Below are 24,971 nucleotides of genomic sequence, written 5' to 3' on the forward strand. Positions count from 1 at the left end.
CAGACAGAGAGCCTTCCCTAGTGTGGGCTTGGCTGGAATCAAGTGCTGGAAAGCAATGCTGGGCTTCCTTCCTTCCTCAAGGACAGGAGCCCTGATGGCTGGCTGAGAGCACAGCTGCTCGCTGCCTCCTGCCCCAGGCCAGCTCTGGAGACAACTTGGTGAACCTTGTATTGCTGTTCCCTCAGCATGGACGAGAAGTCACTGGCAGCCAACCTCTTCCTGAAGCAGCTGCTGGCCTTCCTTCACCACATTGGCCACGATATCTGCAAAATCCCTCAAGAAGGACAGCTTTCCAAAGCAAAATCCTCCACCATAGAAGGTGGTATGGCACTAAAGGGCTCTCTGCAGAGCTCTGTCTCATGAGGACAGAGGAAATCCCAGCAGAATAAAGCAGGCAAGTCTTTTCTTGGCTGGAGAGCGACTGCAGGCTCCCTAAGCCATGCCCCCCCCAAATGAACTGAGCGCCACACTCCCAGTGTGTGAACACTGTGTTCCCAAGGGAGGCCCTTGAAGAAAGGGCTGATGCAAACCTGCTCAGGGGATCGCCTCTGCAGAGCAGAGACAACAGTGGGACTATCTTTCTGCTCCAGGCTGTCCCTTGCCACCTGCAGACTCCAACACTCTGTTTTAGGCACCTGTTACTTTGTCTCCAACCAGCCCAGAGCCCACGGTTAGGCTGTCTGGGATGCGCAGAACTACAGAGCCTGTCAGAAGAAGGAACATAAAGAGAGGCAGCTTTGGGTAAACCAAGAGCTGACTGCAGTTGATCCTACCTTTCCCTATCTCATCCCACTGTGGGGCAAGAAGTTTTGTAGGCTCCTCACAAGAGAACAAAAAGCCAAGAAAAAGGAAGAGAAGTAAGTCTTGGGCAGAGGAGAGGGAATGGCATCCAGCAAGGAAAAAGAGAAGGAGGAGAATGAAACAAAGCACGAAGGCCCAGAAGAGGAAGGGGCCCAGTTGCGTACCAGGCTCTGCTGCCCATTTTCCCCCCTTCTCAAGCCTGCTCTAAGTCAGTCAGCTTGCTGGCAAGGGGTAGCCAAGGATGGTGCTGCACAGGGTTTGGGAAGAACTCCATGGCAGCTCCCTAGGGGACTCCACTGAGTCCTGTGCCTTGGCACTGGGGCACTGTACTTCTCTGCATGTGCATGGATCCCTAAGGACATTATTTCCCATGGGGATGAGGTGCCAGAGCCAGCCTGTCACCAATGTCAGCACTAGCTCTCTCTTCTGGGCTGTGCAAGATTCCTTGTCAACCATGTTTCCCAGAGAAAGGGGAACTAAGGCATGCCTGTTCCTGCCTCTGGAGGTTTATCAGTGCTTTCTGGCTCTGTTGTTGCAGGTACCAATTTCCTGTCCCTGTGATCCCTGGGCTCCAGCACCTGATGTCCACCAAAATAAAAGGGGCTTTTCTCTCTGTTTTACTTCCTCTCTGTCTTCTAATTTGTGCCTATTGCATCTGGTGCTCTCAGTGGGCACTCTGGAGAAGAGCCTGGCTCCCTCATTTTCATTTCCTCCCAGCACGTTTAGAAGGAGACATATAATTTAGTTTTTAGTTTATGTTTCTAGAGAGACACATAATGATAACACATACACCCTGTCCCACAGTGACAGAAGAAAGGCTTTCCCTGGGAAAGACCTAGCAGTGAGTGGCTGAGAGGGAGGAAATCCTCACCACCTTTTGGTGGTAGATGGAAAGTTCTGCATGAGAGAGGAATTCTTCATCTTCCAGAGCATAGCACAAGTGGCTGTACCACAAGTGCTTTAAAGGCCTGGCTGGTGCTTTTTTACACACCTGGAAGCCTGGAACGTAGCAGCACCACTTTCCTGGAAACCGCCAGTGTTGAGGCTGTAACTTGGGAGTTCTGGAGAGGAATTTAGCCTCAGACAAAGTCTCCAGAGTATGGAGAAAGTAAATGGCTTGAAAAATTCTTCTGCAGAGGGAACTTGGCTTAGGAGCTTTTCTTCACCTGTTGCACATCAGTGCTGGTACAAAAGCTGGGGTCCAGTTCATAAAAGTGAGTGTCCAGTCAAACTACTCTTAAAGAATTTTGTAGATAGTGGTTTATACATTGAAATTCACTGACACCAAACAGAGTTCACAGTATAAATAGTATGCATAAAACTTGTGCCTTTGAAAATCTGTTAACCATAGTCATGAAACTACATGTTCGTGATATACAGAACCGTGAATTGTTTTACAGAGAATTAGTTTCCTTCTAGTTTATTCCAAAGAGATTTTTGAAACCTTTTTAGAATTAAAGAGTAGAAGCGCTCAACTAATAAAACATGAATTTTTAATTAAATTTTGTTCCCATTGAGGACAAGGGAAAAGCAGGGATTCATTTATAAACTAGCAAATATTAGTGCTAAGTATCATCACAGGTGTAGGTGACAGCAAGAAAAATATGAACATTTAAAGGCATTCCTGGTAACCACAGAGGTTGTTGGAAGTCTGCCTACTTCTTCAAAAAACCCCTTTGTTTAAGTCAGATGTTCTCTGCACTGTAGTTAATACTCAATGTTTTGGTATCACGTATGGTAGTAAAGACTTGTACTTTCTTTCTTGAATTTTCTGGATCCTGTCCACTTCCTTATGGCCCACGTAGCTCCTAGTTGGTTTTAGGCCACTATTCCCATTTTACTTCAAGGCTTCAAGAACTCTGAGCTGGGTTCAGCAAAGCACCAAAGTGTTCACATAGCATAAGAAGATAGAGCACCCTTTTCATGAGGTTATTACTAGATTTAGGAACATTTTCTCGTGTAATTACAGCAAATTTCAGCTACACAATAATATTTTCCCCATCACTAACATTATAAGACGATTACACTGTTAATATGCACATGATTTATGTGTGCAGTGTGTGTGAGCACACAGCAAATGCCTTCAGTTACAGCACTCACCAACATCTACAAGTTGATGGATACAAATGTGCACACACACAATAATCTACAGAGAGCAGATGGCTCCACTGTCTATTGACATGTCCACAGCACTTCTTTTGATTAAAACTTGGATTGAAGGCTGTCAGCCACCCAAAACAAAACATCCTCGAGTGTATCCCACTCAATCATTCTGATTGCAACTACTTTAATAAATACACCTTTCCTGGAGATACTTCATTTGGTACTTAAATTTATTATCTAATGGTTGTTTTAATGTACATTTGGGGTAATCAGTCAAAATACCCAAGCAACAATCCATTCCCTATACTTTCAAATAATCAGAATACACATACTGTTTTATTCTGCACACATGTTTATTTCACTGTACCTTAGTTGATACTCAGTGGGGATCATATTTTCCTTATTTTCACCCATTTGTTTCCACAAACTAACTTTACTTTGGCTCTGATGTCGAGGCACCAAAGCATTAATTGAAATTCAATGAAGACTGCAGTCCTATGGAATTTAAACCTATGCTTTAATGCTTTGCTGAATTAGGACTCTCAGCAGGAAGACACGTAGAAGTTTGGTAATTTTCCCAGGAGTTGCCAGTGAACAGATAAAACTCATGTGATTGCTGAGTATTGCCTGAACAGTGCACACATACCAGAACCCAGGCCTAACCTGAACCGTGACATTAAAAAACTCCCTGGGCAAGTTTAACTGTGCCATCAGGCTTACATTTATAACTATGTAACAGCTAAATTGTCAACATATTTTCTTTCACAGTTGCAACATGAAAACCACCAAATCTTTTTGGGATTTTTCCAAGTTTTAGTTATGGGAGAATCCTATCAGCTGTAAAATTGCCAGGTTTATAAAGTTAGTCACCCAAAGACAGATTTAATATCAAACAGGCTTGATACAAAAGAGAACACAGGAATATCTGCATGTTAGGTTTTTTTTAATAGCAAATTATTTTTAAAAATAACAAAACAAGAAAATAAATCTTAAAAAGCCCACAGAACTGCTGCATGTAGTTTAATAACATTAGATAAGTTAAACAAAATAATGTATTTCTCAAGTAAAACTGAGTTCAGCCATCACACATAGCAGATTCAGGCAGAAAAACTATTAGCGAGACCACCCGTATGTTTCTTGCTTAATTTCTGATTTTAATTCCCAGTTATTTGTTACTCATAAACAGTTAGTGTCCCCCCAAAAAAGAATCTGATACAAAATTCATGTTGTCAGTGTTGCAAGGTGAATGATAAAATGGTTATATCTCTATTTCTAAACAGTCTGCTTTGCTTTTCTGAAGAAATATGTCCTACCTTTCTTACAAGAAAACAGACGGGGAAACAGTTTAAAAGTTCAGTAACACCCACAGGGATTTCATATTCTCATGAAAGAAAATGAGAATATTAGACTGTACTAGAATTTAGTGTAAGCTTTTAAATTACTCTTACTGATATCTGTAAGTCTTTTAAGCATGGAAGACACACAGAAAACTATTATATAATGGGGAAACTATAGTCATTGTACAGAAGTTCTACATCACAAATCTTTTAGCGTTTTCTAAACACTAAGGATGACCCTGTCAAGAAAGTATATTTGTATTTCCAGATATAAGAAGGGGTAAGATTTTGCATCAAAAGACATTAAATAATCACAGAATCCCAGGAAATACTCCCCCATGGTTTGCTAGCTGGTTAAAAGAAAATAAACAAAGGATGAGAATAAATGTTTAATTGGAAATTAATACAAAGAAATCTGTCCTATTGAACACATTAAGTTTTTGGAAAGGGAGATAAGAAGAAGTTAGCAAGGATGTGAAGTAATTCATCATATTCAGAGCTTTATTATTGAGTGCAATGGATTTAACAATGTTGTATGTGGTGCAATTTAAAGCCTGTTAATATTTAATATTGGTAAATGTAAGCAGGAAAAAGCAAATCTTGATTATACATACACATTAGGCTGTAAATTACCTACCACCTCTGAAAAATAGACTTTGAAGTCACTAGGGATGATATTAGGAATTTTTGGTAAAGGAATGCAGAACAACATACTGTGTTGCCACAAAACTTCAGTCTCTTCCTTTCAAAGAAAACAGAAAAGGGTGAAAAGGAAGAACAAAGATACCAGTAACTTCCATGTGATGAGAGATTTAACTGGAGTCCTCCGTGAGGACAAGAGGCAACTTGGGGTATATGAAGTTATGAATAGCATGGGGGAGGTGATTAAGCAATGATTACTTGTTTATTTCTCATAGCACAAGAGCAAAATAGCCCTCAATGAAATTATAAGGCAGCTGCTTTAAAACAAGCCAAGGGAAGTACTTTTTCATACAGCACCTAATTAAACAGCAGAACCCATGGGATACTGTGGAGGTCAAAAAAAATAAGTTAATTCAAAATATATTAGAAATGTAAGATAGGCCTATGAGTGGCTATTAAACATGATTTTCCAGATGAAATTTCCATCTTGGAAATCCTGATGGCTACAGTACAAGGTAAAAGGATTGCTCTGTTCCTTTTTATCTGCAGCCAGCTTTACTCTAGTTCCCTTCACTGGGCTCCTTGTGCCACTTCAGAGTTGCCACCTCCTTCCTTCTTGTGCTCTTGCGCCTGACTTTCTCCATCTGTCTTTCCCTCCTTCCAGCTGTTTTCCGGATCAGCTGTTTTCACCACCGCACCAAGCCCAGATGGCTGAGCACTGAATACAGAGAGGCATGCAGTTCCTGTGCCTGGAGCTGTGTGATATCTCATCCTGCTCCTGTAGTTGTAGAAATAGGTGGAGTCCAGTCACACAGAAGTATGAAGGGGAGAAGAATGCTTATGGTCTTCAGAAATGCTATGTGCTGACCCCCTGAGTATCCACATGGATTATGTGTGGCTTTTCCCCCAGAACTCTGGCAGTTGATGACTCTTGAGCAGTTTCACAAAGACAACGAAAGGCATTTCCTTGATTCCAGAAACACTACCATGTCTAAACTTGGAAGTCACCCTCCCAGAGGTACTAGATTTCCACAGTGAAAAAAGCTTTGATATTATCTGTACTGTGTGTGTAATAAATCACTTTTATTCTGTTCCCAAAAGCAGATCAATGTTTTTAGCCAAAGCTCAACAAGCAGCCTGCTTGTGGCAGACACAGCCCATGGAGAGTTCCACCCGGATAGTTTTAGGCTGGCAAATCTTAAAACTGGAAAGAGCAACTTATAAAGGACAAGGTTAAGAACTCTCATGCATGGCTATCCAGTTCTTCCAAACCACTTACTTTCCCCACTTAAAGTACCTGTGTGCATGCATGTATGCATATATTTTCACATACATTCAAGCTGCCACCACTAAAATGATACTATTAAGAGAATGTTGTTTCTGTAAATCTCCTTCCCCACTGAACAACCTTTGCCTGGGTTTTCCAGCCCAGTACTGCCTTGGCAGCATAAGCAGGGCACTTTGAACATGGCACAATACCATTTCAAGCCATTTCACTATTACAGTTTCGGCTGCCACAGATAGCAATTACTTGAAGAGGAGAAAACGGCCGGCTTATTGAAGAGTGTGTAACCAAGCCGACAAGGACCCTTTGAGATATTCCAGGTTCCGAGCATGCCAGCAGCTGTGAGCTGAACAGAAAGCTTTCAGCGCTGACCGAGCTCTCCTTGCAACACAATACCACATTGTCCGGGCCAAGTGTAAGAACACTCCTTCTGCAGATAAGATGAGCTTGGCAGAAGTACCTTTTTAATGGCAGTATTTCACTTGCAAGATAAACATATCACTTACTACTAATTTCTTCCACCCTGTGAAGGATCTCTGTATAAATAAATAAGTAAATAAATACTTCTTCCTGGGACTGTTTTGGCTGTGACACCCCAGCTCTCCCCTGCCTGGAGCAGCTGCGTACGGGCGCCTCGGCCCTGCGGGTGCCGGACAAGTTTGTGCTTTTGGCAAGAACCTGGGGTCAGGAAACTCCGCTGCAGCTGTCTGTGCGCACCCGGACGAGGGGAGCCCGCGGGGCCCGCGGCGAGCCTGGTGCCACCGCGCCAGGGCACCGCGCCCGCGGGCGGCGGGAGGCGGCAGATGCGGCCCCGGGGATGGCGAGGGCTCCCCGCTCCCCGCCCCCGGAGCCCGTCCCGCCCCGCCCCGGCCGTCGGCGGCGGCCCCGCCCCACGAAGGGCCCCGGGGCGGGCGGTGCGCGGCGCGGAGCGGGCGCGGCGGCGGCGGGAGGTGCGCGCAGGTGGCGCCGGGGCCGTGCGGCGGCGGGCGGGGGGATGCGGCATGGCCGAGCCGCCCGGAGCCCCGCACCGCACCACCGGCTCCACCCTGCTGCACCCGCTGAGCGCGCTGCTGGGCATCCCGCTGGACCAGGTGAGGCTGCGAGCCGCGCCGGGAGCGGCGGGCCCAGGCGGCATCCTCGGCGGGGATCTCCGGCCGGCAGGGACGGGCGGTCCGTCGCTGTCACGCCGTGTCTGCCCGAGGGCCTCGGGAGCAGAGCGGAGAGCCCGCGGTAGGAGCGGGTTTGGGCGGGGGTCGGGCTGCTGTCACCGGGGAAGCGTTTCATTTTTCCCGGCAATGCCTGGCGCTTCTCCTGCTCTCGCAAGAAGTCGCTGCTGGATGCTGCTGGATGCTGTCAGTCACGGTGCTGGGCTGACTGCGGCAGAGTTTGGAATGCTTCAGGAGCTCGGGTGCTGGGCCACCTCTGGGAACAGCGTGGGAAGGTGCGGGGTGCCCTGTAGGGAATGCTTACATTCGGGCACTGCTTTCGTGCCTACAGGGCTGTAGAAGGGAGGCTTAGAAGTCACTTCCAGCCTAGTCCAAGTGCCTGATGGAATTGCAAAGTGCATATATGGAGATAGAACACACAGACGCACGCACAAATGGTCTTCTGGGCGGGCGAGTTTGCATTAAATCATTAACAGCATCATAGATTTTTGGCTGTGGTGGTGTTTTATAGTTGTTTATAGTGTCCTAATTAACTTTACCACTAACAGGCAGAAAAATATTGCTCTCCCCCACCTTTTATTGTCTCTCAAGCCTGCATGCACCTGCTGCCTTCCTGCATTCTTTCAGCGACAAGGAAGTTAGGTCTGGAAGTTTGTGCTGACCAGAAAAAGACTCCACCAAGCTCCTAGGAAGTTCAGCTGTGCTCCAAGAAACCAGGGCAGCAGAGGTGTGCTTGGTAAAAAATCAACAGAACATTGAGATTTATTTGCTTTCTTCTGTTTGCAGAGTGAGTGGTGCTATGTGTCATTTTTTACTACTGTTTGTTTTTAAAGTTGAGTAAGGAATATGTAATTTTATAGATTAAACCCCTTCATCTAACCATGCCAGTTTCCCCTTTTTTGACAGAAAACAGGTTTTGATGCAAGAAGAGAGATCTGTTGCTCAACACGAAAACAGTCAAACAATAGAGGCCTGTAATTATCTGTGAGCTATTAGTTTAGGAGAAGGCACATGAATAGTGATAGCTTCTCTTTTGAGGTATTCCATGCCATGATTGATGAATACAGGAGCACCACAGAAACCAGGAATAGCAAACGTTTACTGTTCCAGCTTGTTTGTGGTGCCACAGCATACATACAGTGTTAGGCTGACTCAGTTACCAAACAATGAAGTCTTGACAGACTGCAGTTTTTCTTTCTAAGCTTTCAAAATCTTGTCCTTCCATTCAGCCAAGGTGACACAAAGATGGTGTTGTCTGTGGAGAAAATTCTTCTCATGCTGTTCTGGGCCTGAGGATGCTTCACTGTGTCTGGTTACATGCTGTGTTTGTCCCTGGGCCCTGCTCTCATGGGTGCTGCTGGTGGACACTTCGTGTTCAGTGATTTGTGTCTCAAGCCCACAGCAGTAAGCAGGGCCCATGTGCTCTGGGGTCAGCAGTGTGACTGGGCTGTGCGAGTGTGTGTGCAGGCGTAGGTGCTGTCCTGTGGCTGGCCCTGCCTGCTCCAGTGGCATGGGGCAGTGATGGCCCAGGAGGAGCCCCTCCTTGCTAGGGTTCATCACAGAACTGCAGCATAGCTGCAATGAAGTAGAGCTTTCCTCACCTGAAAATCCCCCCTGTTTAATTGTCCCTGTGAGATTATGCTATTGATACTTTTAAAAAATTTCCCCCACTCCTCTTGCCCCGACTGCAGTGTGCTGTACCATGCCAAGCATCAGGGATTTCTGCTGTCCTGGAATAGGACATATCCAGATCGCGGCTGTGTGTGGAAGCACTGTGCCACCACTGTTCCCTCAAATCACATGAGTCTCAACTCTGACCTGCAGTGCTAAGGCCCTCAAAAGCAAAATAAAAACATTTTCACACAGTTGTTCTGCCAGGTGGATTGCTTACCTTCCTCATTAGAATGAGAGAGGGTTTTGCTGGAGGGGGAAAAGTTCAGTCACTTGCTCCTCTGCACAGAATGGAGCTCTGTGTTTGAAAGACAATTTTGCCAGATCTGAATCCCATGTGGAGCAGGGACTGGTTGTACATGAGTCCCTTACTGCAGTGCTGAGAGGCTTTCTGTACCTTCTGCTCAGCGCCCAGGCTGCAGCAGGGGAGGTATCTCTGGTTTGCCACTCTGTGCTCAGCCTGTTGGATGGTGACAGCCCCAGTCTCCCTCTGGTACATATGGCTGGCAACCAGTTCCCTGTGGCTGGCCCTGAACCTTCAAAAATGCGAGGAAGTGCCTGAAGAGCAAGAGGCAAAGGTAGAGTTAAGTCCTCCAGGTCACTGTGGTATGTGAAAGCCATGTGTGTGTCTGCCTCTGTGTTAAATGAACAGAGGGCTTGTCCCTTTTTTATAGAGATGGTTTTCCATGAGAACTGTGCTATGAGAGAGATTTCACTCTATGTAAAAGACCAGAAAAAAGCTGAGCTGAAGGTCTGAGAAATGAAAGTTGTAATCATTAGCCTTTCATTACTGAGGCAAGAAAGCTGTGATAATGGTAACCGGAAAATGTTTTGTCATCTAAGAAGCATCTGTTGTATCACTCACTATGGGAAGCATGGATGACTATAAAAATGTCATTTTTCACATTGGTGGTTTTCTTAATTAAAAAATTGCAACTTAGGTTTAAAAGCAGCACAGAATTACAGAGGATGGAGTCCCTATCTGCACTGTGTACCTGGCAGACTCCTCGCATTTTGTTTAGGAGACAGTGCACTGCATGAGAGCATCGTGGTGTTTTCTGCTTTAGATGCTACAACAGTCTTGTTGTGTCAGTGTGTATTTGCATGTCTCTTTAACGGATGATTGATCTTTGAATTTAGCATTGAAATATTATTTTTTAAGAAGTGCTATATTTGGTAACAAGATTAATGAGCTTGAAAGAGGATGAAAAGACTTTCTGTGTTCAATTCATTCTCATATCCCAGGAAATCAGACTTTGAAGTTTAGCTGACTTGTGTTCTAAAAATATCTGTGTAGGTCAATGACATTCCTTCAGCAGCATTTGCAAAAGAATTTTGGGGTGGTTTTTATTTCCATTTCACGTATTCCCCAAATCACTGATGCTCGAATGCCATCTCTCCAGTTTGCTTATACAGTGACTTTTGGCAAAGTATACACTTTTCTGTTATAAATGCCCCAAATCACCAATTTTGGGATATAGTTCTCTACCATGAATCAGTGAAATATGGAAAGTTAAACATTAAACTTTTAATAGTGTAATTTATGTAAACAAAGCTGTGTGTGTGTAAAAATACTGTGAAGAAATAAATATACTATTTAAAGCAATATTAGAAGTAAATTTAATGGCATTGTTTATTCATATGTAGTTTTACCATGCCTTCCTAAGCTCTAGGCTTCTCTAGAAGTAATTCAGGCTCAGAGGGTTAAGATACACAATTAAAAAGTTTCACTTCTCAAGGTTATTTTGTAGAACCCTTGATATGCCAGGTTACCTATTGCTTTAGAAGTAGCAACCCTAGTGCAAATGGTCAACTGCTGTACAACAAACTTTACATTTTGACAGGCCTTATTACCCTGACCTATTGTCAGACAGTACCAAAGTTGTGGATTTTGAGGGAAATATGTTCAGAGGAAACTCTCTCAAAAAACTGTATGAGCGTCTTCTCATGTTTGTATCAGAGGGCTTTTAACTTAAGTGTTTCATTGGTGAGGTCAGCCATGTTTCTGCAAAGAGGAAAAAAAATGTTCACTTGAACTTAATTTTGGCTTTGCTGATGGGAATGAAAAATTTTTCATTTTAATTAATTTTCATTTATTTTTCATTTTAATTATTTCATTGTAGGTCATCTGCATATTTATATTTTGACAGCAGTTTAAATAAAAAAACTAACTGTGGAGGGATTCGGGGACATGCCTCTGAGTCTTGGGATAGTTGGAGTATTAAAGATGTCATTCCACCATTCCTTGAGTTTGAATAACTGTCTGCCCAAAGCATGCTGGTGTACCAGTTTAAAAAAGGAGAAAGAAGAAAAAAGTATCTGTATCTTTTTTTCCTTTTACAAAAATCAGCATGTATTCTGATCCCAAAATCAGGGATGGTTTTGTTAGCATTTTTGTTAACACTTTTCTTTTTTTTTTGCTGTCTGACTTCAGTTTTACTTCTCTGCTTTCTGATTTAACTAGTCAGCAGATCTGTTAGTCCCAAAGCTCCTTGCATGTGTTTTCTTATCCACTTTTTGGGCAGTGTAAAGTAAAATAAAAAACTAACTTTGTAGGAACTCAGCAGACTTTAGGCTGTGAACTTTCAGGATCCTTTAATGGTTGTCAATAGAGACATTAGAAAATGTAGTGCTGAGGAAAGAAAGGTAATTTGTTACAGACCGAAGCGAAATAACTGAAGATGGAAGTTTATTAAAGATTTAAGTGCGGTTAGGATCAGGTTTTTAACTGAAAAAAAGGTAACAACTGTCATGGTTGGTGGGAACTATGCTACATTTCAATTTCCTAATGCCAGTCATTTTACATTAGAAAATTCTACATTTCCATTTTGAATTGCAGCAGTCTGTGTTACATTGACTGTCTCCCTGCCTAACACACTCAACTGCAAAAAAATGGAGCCATGTAAATTTTAGTTATTTGAGAAACAGTAAGAAAAATAAATTTGAATTCAACACATTTATAAAGAAATATTACTTACCTTGCCAAAACCAACTTTAATTTTGATATTTTCTGACTTTTGAGTACCTAGATTTTGTAAAACTCTTTTCCTTAAAAGGAACTGTTAGCTTTTTATTATAATGCCATGAAGGACAAAGCATGATGCAAAGAACAGAGGAAGAATCTTGCTGACCCTGGTTTGGGTCCCCAGTTAAACAGGTGCTTCTGAACAGGGCATTTCTTATTGAATTTAGAGCAAACTCAGTCTCTAACTTGTTTCAGTCACTTGTGCAAGGTCCAGGATTCTGTATCTTCCTGAGACAGTCCTGGGACAGAGGTATGGTACTTTCCAAAGATTAAGGCCGTACCTAAAGCATTTCTTTCTGTTCAGGTTAGCTATCACCAACAACAGCAATAATACACGTTCTCTTCTGCTTTGGAAACATGTGCTGCCTTTTTCAACGTGTTCTCACTTGGTTTGGCACTGCAGTCTTGAACCTTATGGCTGATGTCTTGATACTACAAGTGTAAATATTTCCACATCCCTCATGCCTTGAAAACAAAGCCTGTCCTATTAAGTTTTTAATTTGGCAAGGGACAAAAGTGCAACTGGAATCAGCTGCTTACAATTTTCCCCCTTTTAAGCAGTTTCCTTCTCATTTGTGTTAAACAAGATCTGGAAAAACAAACGTTGAAGGGCTGCATAAAGTTTCCTGAAACCTTCTCTGCACATTAATCACACCAGTACTGATTTAGTGGTGCTCTGCAGCTATTTTGAGAAAATCTAAAGTAGTGATGGAGACTCTTGGGCTCCAGCCTAGGGATCTAGGCACTGAGCACAGAGCTGGCTCTGTGTTTTCGGGGGAGCCCCTGATGCTTAGGGATTTGCAGTGCATTTGCCAGCCTGGCACGGTATTTAATACTCTGGCTGCTCCTTGGCTCCAGTTACAGTTCACAAGGACAGGCAGCGCTGGAGGCAGGCTTGCCAAACTGCAAAGTGGTGCTGCTAGTCCCTGGGCAAGGGAGGCTGCAGCACTGCGCTTGGTATTACTGCAGGAATCCAACCTTTTGTACTTATCCAAAATCGAGTAAAAAGTCGGATTTTAAAACATGTCAGTGGGCCACATTTTACTTTGGAGTGAAAAAAATCCCTCTGTATGTGACCCAGGAGTTACAGAGAACCTTGAGGGTACCAAAAATCATCTCCTGGATGCTTGGATAGTCTAGTTAGGGTCATTAAGGAGATCTTCCAAAACCTCAGGCCTGCTCTTAAAAGTACAGCCTGAAGCAAAATTTCTACCGTTGTTTACTAATAGTGGCGACAGTGTTTATGTTAATACTAATTTGGACCAGGAGTATCCTTTGGGAAGGAATCCCTTGACCATCCCCATTTGGCACAAAGTAGCCCTGGAGCATCTACATAGGGTTGCTTTCTGAGGATGTGAAGCCAGAGGGTGCTCCTCAGGGAGCTGCAGTGTCTCAGCTGTTCAAAAGCACACAGCGCTTGAGTTCAGCTCCTCTGAATGGAGACCCTCCAGACAATGAGTCACAGGAATGAGGCTCCTCGCCCTCCGCTGCTTTGCTCTTCAGACCCATTTTTGCTCCACCTCAGCACTTGCTAAGATGGACATAGTGGAATTCTCTGACCTTCATCTGGTGGTTTCTTCAGAGCACAGCACTGGTCAGGCTTGTTTGGTCACTTCTGAATAGGTGGAATCCAGCCCGTTCTGCAGAGGGCTCAGCCAGGTCAGCCAGTCCTGCCTCTGCCAATGGAGAGAATGGCACGTGGAGAAAAACAGCGAAGGGAAACCCTTTGGGTGGTCCTTTCCCAGAGCAAGATTGCATCAGTCTCCCGTCATATGACCTTGACTGGAAATGTTTATTTTCACCAGTTCTTTTGTTTCCCGGTTTAAAGTATTTTAAACAGCTTTTGCAAAATCACAGGTGAGCACGGAAGAAACCAAAAGCACACATTCTGACATAAGTGTTTTTTTAGAAGTTTTTTGGATGGGGTCTACTTACAGTATGTTTCATCCTTAATGGAGTTGAGTGGAATATTTTTTCTCCTGTGTTTTGGGCTTCCCTCATGATAAGAAAATTCCACGCTTTAGAAAAAATCTTAATAATGTGAGGAAAAAAATTCCTTGTAAACATATTTTTGAATCAAATATGTTGAAACAGTTACAAAGATTTGTTCTCAATCATTCCTCTAAGTGTTAGTAAAATACCCGAATAGAAGATGATTTTAAAAACCAAAATTCAAAGTATTAACTAGACAGCTTTTCCGGCCTGGAATTATTTTTATTTTTTTTTAACAGGAAATGGTACTCATTGTTCTGAAAACTTTTAAGAAAGTTAATCAATCAGTCTGTAGCATGAGTGTTGCCATGCTGTCTGGTCTGAGGCAAAACAAATAGCAAATATTAGAACAATTCTTCATTTTCCTCTTTCTGCATGCTTTGTCCTTGCGAGATTTGAGCACTCTCAACATTTACCTGGTGACGGAGTGGCTGGATAACGGGAGTTTGCCTGTGCCCTCATGTGACACCCTGCAGTGTAGTGGGTGGGAAGCTGTCTCAAAGCATGTGCTGCTTACCTAGATGATTTAAGCAAAGGCAAATAGACCTGAGTGTGTGCATCTGGCTGCTAAATCCCAGACAAAAACCTGGCAACCCTATGGAATACCAAGTTTAAAATTTTTGATCAGTGTGAAATTATATTCCATGGTCTTTAAGTTCAGTGAGTGTATCAGGCTGGGGACATCTGGGATGGAAAAGGGAGGCAAGAAAATACTCTTTTAAATAATTTGTTTGGATTATGTGCAGAATGCTAGAAAAACTAAATAGCCATTTCTGGCCAAGATACAGACTTCAAATGCTGACTGTCTTGGACTGGGTGAGTGTTTGCTGCTTCTATAGCCCCTGGTCTTGTGACAAAGCTCTAATTGGACTTGAGCAATTTCATTTGTGGTTTCTTGTTCAAGTGCAATTTGGCCCTGGTATGCAGATAGGGCAGGAATGGGAAAGGCAAAATGACAAGGCAAAACCTAACACAGTTGAGGACCCCCTGCTTTCAACAGTTCTTGGAATAACTCCTATGCTTGTTTTCATGCTCATGTATTGGTTTTAAGTAAAACTTTTTAAAGGACCACTGAGCAGAAAAGTTTTAACTTTTAACTTTTACATCTGGCTTAAATGACATTATAAACTGGTGAAAGTGGGTTTTTTTTCCCTGTTACCAGTGCAAGGTAGTGTTAAAGAGAGTACAGTACTGACTGTGTGCACACACAGAGGGCAGGTTCAAATCCCTGACTCGTATGGTTCGTATTAAGTATTTAGACCAGCAAATTCCAGCTGATAGATCAATAATTTATCTGTTTTAGAGAGAGTTTTAGAATTACTCTGTTCACTTACAAGTGGAGTTTAAGTAGTCTGACATTTACACTTCTTACGTGTCAAGGTTTCTCAGGATATTTTGCCAACTATGCTGTATTGAAGGTGAAAGCAAAGTGTAGACAGACAGTTTGGAGACAGCGACTGAGAAGTTAAAGTTCATTTTTTCAAAATTAAATTCAGTTTTTGATGGCAGTGTTAGGCATCCACAGTGAGTTGTAGGCACTGTTAAGACCCACAGCTGTCTCTGCCTTGGTGTGTATGTTTGTGTTCATGCTAATTCTCTAGAGGCAAAAAATTGTGGTCTGTAGTTGCCACGGCAACAATAACACTGCACTCAGAGTATGGGTGGGTTTTCCCTACTTTATACAAATATGTTGAAAGTGTAGGCATATTGCTGTGAGACACTGTGAAATATGATAGACTCTTAAGAGAGAAAACACTTGTTTGTTTTTTGTTCAGAGAATATAATTTTAATTTTGTGTTTCCTTTATTGCCACTTCTCCGCTAGAGTGCTATTTCCTAACTTGTAAGCCTAACATCGCAGAGAGGAAAATGGGCTCAGCAGTTTGGAAAAAGAAAGTTTCAGAGGTGTTCTGCTGATGCTAGTCAGCAAATAAAATGAGGATTAGAGCAAAGAATGGTCAGAGCAGAGGGAAATGGGTGACATAATTATATTTCTGTTCCATTGTGGTTGTTTTTGTCCATCAAAAGATGACTGTAGCTGTTCTTTGCCATGAACCAGAACGAAAATATGAACTAGATAAAAGAGAAAAAAATTACAGGGTAAGTTTATTTCTTAAACCTGCTAAAGTAAAGTGAAGGAACTGAGAGATTTGCTTTAGAAATGTGACTTTTAAGAGGGATCATGGTGAAAGTATATGTGAGCACCATAAAAGAAATAGATCTAGGCCTTAGAGTAATAGAATGTGCTAAAAGATCATTTAGCTTCAACCCGTATGCCAGGCAACCTTCCACTAGACCATATTACTCAAAGCCCCAGGTGGCCTTGAGCACCTCCAGGGATGGGGAGTTCACAACCTTTCTGGTCAAGCGAAGAAGGGACTTGTTCCCTTCTGTCTCCCAGTGTTTCTTCATGTTCAGAGAAACATGTGATAGGCTACAGATTCAACAGTGATTAAAGTTAAGGTCTTTTTCATGCAGTCCAGACCTGGCTGTGAAACCCTTTCAACAGGAGGCTGCTAAGGCAAAGAACTTGGCCAGAGCCAGTGTGGACTTGGATGTTTATATGAAAGACATGAGTTTCTAGGGTAAACGTAGCTTAAATTTGGAAGTACCTGTTCTTTTTCTGGCTCCTTTCAGGGCTTGTTGCCTCTGCAGGCACTGTTTTTTGTCAGCTCAGCCTCTGGTGTTGCTGATGCCTTTAGCATCCCAAATCGCTGCTGACAGTTCAAAGCATGGCTACTTCTGTTATGGGTTAGTGACTCTGCTAGAGTCATCACCCCCTCCCAGACCTTGACTCGATGCTGGATTTACTACTTGAGTTTCTTTGCATGGTGATGATACAGCAGGAAGCACCAGATATCTGCAGGGAAGATCAGCCAACGCCCAGGAGAGGTTACTTCTCCAACATCCCACTTTCAGGCAGCCTCTGCTGCAGCTGTCCTTCTATTTATTAGTTTATATAAAAAGTAACTGTCTCCTTTTTTGATTTCCAATGAATTCCCCTGTTGGGTTATCCTCTTACTTTTCTGTTCTGATTTTTAACTGCTGGGGGATTTTTGTCCATATGCTGAGCACTTCCCCTCTGTTCTGTTCAAGCTGCATATCTTTATTGCTGTATTTGATAGTTTCGTGATCTGCATATATTCTTTGAATAGGCTATGCCAGTAGGTGTCTGGTGAAGTCTGCCTTCATCCTTTGATAAGGTTCTGACATCCTGGTGTGTAGTCTGTTATCTATCTGTTTATCAGTCATACATATTTGTGTGCACCATTTCCTCAGTTGCCTAGATGTCTCCGTTAGGCTTCCTGGGTTTTTCTTCGCCTAGATAGAGTTGAGTTAGGGTTTAAATGATTATCAGGAGAAAATTGATTCTGTATCGCCTTCTCTTTTTCCTTTTCCTGTGGCACTTCAGTTTTTGAGCATAGTCACTAATAAGGGTGATGTATGTGTCCATTTTAGAAGACCCTAAATGGCAAGTGTGCCTGTTTGCTGTGCCTAGGATCATGTTTTTGCAATTGCTTGGAGAATTTCTGTCTACAAGACGGTGGCCTCATTTATTTGCTGACAGGTGGAACTACTGGCTTGTGCCCTGGAAAAGCTTCAGGTGGTCACTGGGGACTGAGGTCGCTCGTCACCTCCAGCTCCCGAGTCTCCTCTCCTTTGTCCCATATAAATTCTGTGCTGCTCATTGCTCAGGTGTCTTCCAGCATCAAAGAAACTGAAAAGCTCTCCGAATCTGAATCTGCACCTGAGTGCTACAGTAACAGTGGGAAAAACACCATGTGCATTTTGAGATAGTGAAGTTTGCTAAAAAATCAAACCTGAAATGCTCTCTCAAGGTACCTCTGAGATACCCAGATGTTAGTGGTATAACCTTGTGATAGAGAGGTGGGAATACATTTTGGAAGCCAGCTGGGCAGCTCATGCAATGTCCTAGTTCTTTTAAAGCACGTGTTTTAGGCTTTATGTGTAAAGGGCTTGCTTGAAAGGGAAATTGTAGTTGTTCATGCAACTTACAGGATTGTTGAATTTCTTTTACCTGGCTATGTTCAAATTCTTAGGGTATTTTGAGAAGAGTTCACTTGGAGTTTTTGGAATTTTGTTGTTGTACTTTGTTTCTTGGATAGTAAGTTGCCTGTCACTGCATAGTAGGAGCATCGCTGTAATAAGTTTAAAATATAAGAACATTCTTCCCTTTTTTTCCTAACTGTTGAATAGGAAAAAGTGAGACTTATTCCTGTTACCTAAGAAAAGCAAGTTAAGTTTCTGCTATTGCTGACTCATTAGCATGGCAAGAATAAAAAAATACCGTGATTAAGCAAACATGAGTGAGATTTTTCCTCCTCATATCACAGTTATCTTTGGAAAATATCAGTGTTATAACCCAAAGTTCTGCTGTACTGCATGCGAATAGAACTACAGAGCTCCAGTGGGGGATATGTAAAGAAGGCTTTAATGAGGCAAGGAAATCAAATCTTTTTTCCTGAAATATAGTATAGTGCAAATAAAATTAATTTATAACAAAAGCCAAATATATCTTTTTTTTTAAATTTGCATTTCTTTATTCATCAACTGATGCTTGTTCATGCTGTGTGTTTTCCTGTTAGTTTTTGTTTTGATTTGGTTGCTAAGTTTGAAAACCAGGAAATGTGGGCTTTTTTAGTTTTTGTTATTTGTTTGTTTAATTTGAGGGGGCAACCCCTGAAATTCCTTCAGAACATGACTTTTTTGAAAGGTACTGATGATTTCCAAATATGTTAGCTTAGTGGTGGTTGAGATGTTTGACTTGTGCCAAGTCCTTAGCACTTGTCATCTCCAAGTTTCATGTTTTCACTAGTGTCTGAAGCTGAGTGCCTAAAATTAGATATGCTCCAAAGTTCAGCTTGCAGAGATATTTGCTGTAGATTTAAGGTGCTTGTAGCAGGCATAACTAAACAGCTGAGGTTATGTTCTTGTCTTTTGGTGTGGTTCACCATCCAAAATAAACGATCATGAAGCAAGTATGCTGCAAATTCCAAGCAGAAAAAAGGAAGGAGAAAAAAAGCCGCAAGAGGATATTGTCACTGTACACGTTTTGTTGTTGTCTTCTCTTCCTGCCATGGTTCTGAAGGGATTAAAAATAAATCTGCAGCCCACATGAATGAAGGTTAGATAAACATGTTGTATATTGAAAAGCATAGAGCAGTAATTTTACTTTTAAACTGTAGAACAATAGGAAGGAGCAGTATTTTGTGGTTGTGAAAGTGAGCATCTGGAGCTGGCAGTTAACAGAGGTTTGCTGATTCTACATGGTCACTGTAATAGCAAAAGAATGAAACAAAGATAATTGTGCTTGAATTGGAAAAAAAAAGCACATTCACAGCTCTTTGGAAATAGGCTAAAAATGAAGAAAATAGCTATCTAGAAAATCTGCTGGCCAGCAGAATCAAGTGCCTTGGGGGAAATGTGTGACTCTGCAAGCTGCTGGAATATATAAAGTTTTCATTGTTTTTGGAAGCAAAAAGACTGAGTTTTACTATCTCTTATGTTTGCAAATATAGTTGTCTAAATATAAACTGATTTTCCCAATTAAATGGTTCTGACTAAAGCTTACTCTGAAAAATGTGATTTTGCCTGTATTCCTGCCCTTGTGCCATGCTTCTTTTTCTTCTCATGTGAAAAATCTCTCTATTGTGCATCTGCATGGGTTGAGCTGACTGAAAACTAATTCTAAAGGCAAAAAGTTCTCTGCAGATTCACTGCGCATTTTCCCTGGCCCTTACTAATGGCTTCCCAAAAGTTTTGTGTGTCTTCTTCTGCCTGTGAAAAGTAGCTGTACCTCTTTCACCAGATTCTGTTGACTGCATTATTGGAAAGAGTATGGTCTCCCTTTATTTTGCTAGGTTGGAGCATAAGAGAGCAACACAGATCTTCACCTTTCCATGTTGATGTACCCCAAAATTATGTTTTTACGCTTGTCTGAAAGCATTTGCTTCATTCTTCACTCCGTCTGCAAGTGCTGTTCCTGTGTATTTCAGAGACAGAAAACCGCTTAGGCAAGGAAGAGGACAGGAAGAAGTGAGGTTTGCAGCACCTGCTTGGGGAAGCAGGAAACTGAGTGCGTTTGACTACACCCATTGTGTGGGAGCATTGTTACCCTAAAACTCCTCCACACACATCCAGCAGTAGATGTGCTAGTTTGCTTTTCTCCTACCTGGCACCTTTTCTTTGGTTGGTTGGTTTTAGGTTTGTGTTTTGTTTTGTTTTTTCCCAGGTCTGTTTCAGGCACTTTAAAATAGTGCAGAATACCAGCTTCTGGAATATGATACTTTTTTATGGTGTCTTTAAGTGTTAAACCAAAAATTGAAGCATGAGAAACTATGGGTCATTTTTGAAAACTTCATTTCTTACAACGAAATGAAGTCCAGTTTCACAATCCAGGGATTTCTTTTTGCTTCCGGTAAAGTTAGTGCATGTAGTATAAATAACGTTTATAACTCTGGAGCGTACATTTCTGCATCTAAACTTACTCATCTAGAGTACTTTTATAGTAGAAGTACCTGTTTTAGACTTATGCTTCAGGATTAGATGAACTGCCTTTTTTCCTCATTGACATTAAAAGAAATTTAGATGGACTAGCTCTGGTATCGAGATGAGTGTTAGCACAGATAAAACCTACCCTTTCCTCTAGCAAAGTCCATGCATAAATTTTTTAAGCGCGTCCTAATACGCTAATTTTTACAGTGCCCTTGTTTTAAGTTACTATGAGCATGACTGAGCATTTAAATACGGGATGTTCCAGATTTTCTGTGTGTAAGGGCCTAATAAAGTGTTACATAATACCACTGTGATGTCTGAAAAGTGTAGTCTTTGATCAAGCCACTAATTCCAAGGATAATGTGCTTAAATTTGGCACAGTGCTGACAGTTTCTACAATGAGGAAAAAAAGACCAACTTTCTTTTGGCCTAGAAGAACCTGTCAAGTTGGCACTTTTTTCCCCTTACTGATATTTGTTTCTTTCTGTTGTGTGCACTTACTGGGATATCACTGGGATAATGTGAACAAAACTGCTCTGTTTGTATTGGTTTGTATTTTTAAAGACCACTGACGTTTTTCTATAGAAAAGGAACTGAAAATAGAATTGCACAGACATTGCAACAGCAAGAATGGGGCAAGTTATTTCGGATGTGCCAGTTCCCATTCTAGGGACGGATTGCACTTTAAGCCTACTGTTTTATTTTTAAATTGATGAATATGTGCAGGCTCAAGGGTTTCATCTGGCCTGAAAGTTAAGTGTGTTTCTGAATTGGGACTTTACAAACACTGCTATAAGGATCCTGCCATTCGTATGTTCATGCAAACCCCATTGGTGTTTGGGGAAGATAATTTGCATTGAAGTCACTGAAAGACATGGTAGCAGGGTGGTTGGGTAGACAAACATTTGTCTGTATTCCTTCCTTGTGTTTTGAATAAATCAACTATGTACTTATCAGTTACACAGACAAAGTGAAAAGGTCCTTGACTTACTGTGTCATGTTCTAAGTTTTTAAAAACTAAACCTTTAAATGTGCAGGGAGAAAAATCAGGTCTGTGATGATGCTATTCTTAGTGCTGCTACTTTGAAGTTATTTACTAAAGAATGCAGATGTAGAAACTGGGCTGAAATCTCAGGAGCAGTTAGTGCTTGAGGCTTGTGAACTCGAGCTGGATCATGTCTAATGAGACCTGTCTTGGTCCTGCTTCCTTTTTGTTGCTGTGGTGTCCATCCATTGTCTGTGGTGGATGAGGGGACAGTGTTGTGGAGTGGGAGCTCAGCAGTGCTCTTGAGAGGTGATGTGGAAATAACTGTTTGGGATTTGGGGCACTCATCACATCTGAAAAGACCAGTTGGGGTCAGTATCTGTTATCCAAGAATTCATTTGTGGGGAAGTGGTGTATTTAATGATTATGGAAATCAAGGATCCAAGCTCCAGATACGTGCCTGAGCCCTGCAGGTGGCTTAGAAAGGGATGGGGGAAGCAGTGCTGTGGTGTTCCCACCGTGGGAACTTCCTAGAGTTCTGGGGACTTTCAGAGAAGTCTTTGCAGGGACTCAGGTGTCTGCTTTGTTGTATTTTACTCTCCTGGAGTTGTTGTCTTCGTTGTTTCTGGTAATTTTCACTTAAGCATCTCTCTCCTAACTTCACATACGCTTAAATGGGGCCTTCTGAGCACGCCTGACAGAAGACCTGGAGCGATGCAGTAATATGGTGGTAAGGTCGGTCAGTTCCCTCTTCATCAGTATGAATCTATGCATAACCAAGGAGGGTAGATGATACAAAATGCCATCTTTCCTCCCAGAAGTACTTGATCCAAGTCACTATTTTGTGAGGAAGCAAGGTTGGTAGTTCTGGTATTGGGTTTTTTTTTGCTTGTTCGGATTTTTTTTTTTTGGTGTGAAACTTCTTATTTGGATAACAAGATTTCACTCGTCTTTTCCTTTTCTTATTAAAATACCCTCCATATTCTGACCTGCCGGCTGTAGTTCTGCTTTTAGACATGTCTGACATGTAATACTGTGCAATACTCCACCTGCACAGAAATATGTAAAATTATTCTTTTAAAAGTATTTTTTGGACTTAAAGGTATTGTAATTAGTGTGGTACCTCACTGCTGAGCAGTCTGAAGAAACAAAACAGATCTAATAACCTAAAGGCATTCTGGTTTAAAAGAACCACCAGAATGACTAAAGGCTCCAGATTGTTTGATTTTGCTGCTGTTTCTCTTACAGGTGGGAATTAGTGCTGGATATCTTAGATACAAGGGAATTTTGTCATTTGGCATTACTCGCTGAGAGAGCAGTAATTAATGAGTTACAGGTAGTGGCAGAACATTGCTGCACATAAATGATCATTGCTTAAACATCTGTTCAACATACAGAGTCATTATAGCTCAATGTGAGAGCTGTTGACAACGAGCTAAAACCGGTTTTGGGTCAGGTCCACATATTAAATTTATCAAAGGTAAATGTATGGGAGTGTTACTTAGCATCATGATGCAGATTTGACTTCTCAAGCTTACTTTTGACTTAAATGTCTTTTAAAATTCTTGATGACTCAGGTTTTAATCTATAACTGTATTTTGTGTCCTGCTAGTGGTTATTCTGCTAGTGGCTTCACAGAGGTAATCCAGAAAGAACATCTGTTTCAAGTTTACAGTCTAAATCATGGAAGGATATTTGACCTTGTAAGTAGGGAAACAGAATTTACCCAGGAAAACAGCACAACAAGCCAAAATACTGTCAGTTTTGTATATTCTACTTCACCAACTCCATTTTCTGCATGCAACTGCACAAAAAAAGCCAAGGCTATGACAACTTAGTGCTGCTTCTGAAGAGAACAATAATCTTAAATTAGTCATGCATATACGCTTTTCTCTCTCTGTCTCTCCCATGAGAGAAATTCTATTTTTAAGCCTTTGCTTCTGTCCCCCCAAAATCTTCCATAGGACTCCTACAACACAAAGCCAGAGAAATGAGTTGTTTCTGTATAGTACTGGAGATGTGACATGTCAGCAGTGGAATCAGTATTTCCCTAATGTAAATTAATTTGTCTCCTCTCTGATCCATGCTGTTTGCAGTCCACAGTGCCTGGCTATAAACAGAAAATACAGAATCCTGCAAGTGACAGTCAGTTCTGCTTCCTTTACAAACGCCTGTTTGTGCTGGCTCTCAGAGTTCTGTGCAAAGCAATACCACTGTGGGCAATAAGGGGAACTGCACAGACAATGTTACACAAATCCTTTTCGTTCATGGACGCCTAAGTCAGAATTCTAGCAGTGGGAAACTTGACATGGTCTCTATGATATTGCTCTCCTTTTTGGGGGTGCTTGTCCCCTCCCTGTGTAGAGCTAAGTGATCTCTGCAGAGACTATTTGTCCTTATAGTTCATAAAAATAGTCTGGAAGATCAAAATATTTTGAGAAATTTCAGCAAGTATCAGATATCTTTGAGATCTGATTAAAGACTATTCCATCTCTCATTCTTAACATGCCCCTTTTAAATATCACACTTTTGATGTTACGAAATGCTGTAATAACAGCAGGTCTGGTTTTCAACATCAAAGTAGAAATGTCTTCAGAAAAGTGAACTTAAACATGTTGTTTGCCAGATATCTTTGGTTATATGTGCAAAATAATCTTTTAAACATGGAAAGCAAATTACTGCATTTCTGTAGTTCTTGCTTTATTCTTTGCAAGAAAGACATCATCCTGGAAGATGGGGCTGATCTCTGGCAGAGTGGAATGCTTTATTATGGTGTCCCCTCTCCAAAGTAGTACCCAAGTGATGTTGTACTCCACAGATAGTGGTTTGACTTGAGGAGTTGCTATTGCTGTCAGTAGTTTCTATTAGCAAGGTTCTTCATGCTTTTCCAAATACAGAAAAACAGCTGTTTGGTCATCTGTGGTAAGTCTGTGAACAGAGGAGACATGCTAATTTACCAGATAAAAACCTTGTAGCAGTCCCCAAAACTAGTGCTCGGTTGCTCATTAGTGCTTGGCAACAGAGTACCCTGACCATGAGCTGTAACTTCATCTTTATACTGAGCTACCATGAGAGGCCTCTGTTCTTACACTTTTGTTCAGCAAATGAAATGCAGATTTAAACCTTTTTTCTCTCATTTGGCTGCTAAGTGCAAGGCCTGTAATAAAAGTAGAGGTATCCTCTGCCACAGCTATAACCTGTGTGCATCATCTGCTGCATATTGAAATGGACATGACCTGGATGCTAGCTGGGAATATTCTGACAGCCTGGCTGTGCTGTAACGCACTTATACCTCTGTCTGTGAATGTGTGTGAATGTGCAACATGCCTGGTTTTTATCCAAAGATTCTGTGCTGTTGGGGACACACCAGCACCTTGTCATCCAACAAGGGGCAAGTTAGCAGTGTGACTGCTCATAGTGATTGTCAGAGTGAAGGAATTACAGCATTA

At 41.9% G+C, this 24,971-nt stretch overlaps 1 protein-coding gene across 2 annotated transcripts in view; it reads left to right on the forward strand.

Moving 5' to 3' along the window:
- Positions 1-7,119: 7,119 nt before the first annotated feature.
- Positions 7,120-24,971, forward strand: part of MBOAT1 (membrane bound O-acyltransferase domain containing 1) — a 56,895-nt gene continuing 39,043 nt past the window's right edge. The window contains exon 1 of one of the 2 annotated variants that reach the window (XM_032114403.1): positions 7,120-7,259. In XM_032114403.1, coding sequence (XP_031970294.1) covers positions 7,170-7,259 — 90 coding nt within the window. In that variant the 5' untranslated portion in view covers positions 7,120-7,169. The remainder of the gene's footprint in view (positions 7,260-24,971) is intronic. The other variant, XM_032114414.1, reaches the window with a different exon arrangement.

The sequence above is a fragment of the Corvus moneduloides genome, chromosome 1 (assembly GCF_009650955.1).
Source record: "Corvus moneduloides isolate bCorMon1 chromosome 1, bCorMon1.pri, whole genome shotgun sequence".
NCBI classification, from domain to species: Eukaryota; Metazoa; Chordata; class Aves; order Passeriformes; family Corvidae; genus Corvus; species Corvus moneduloides.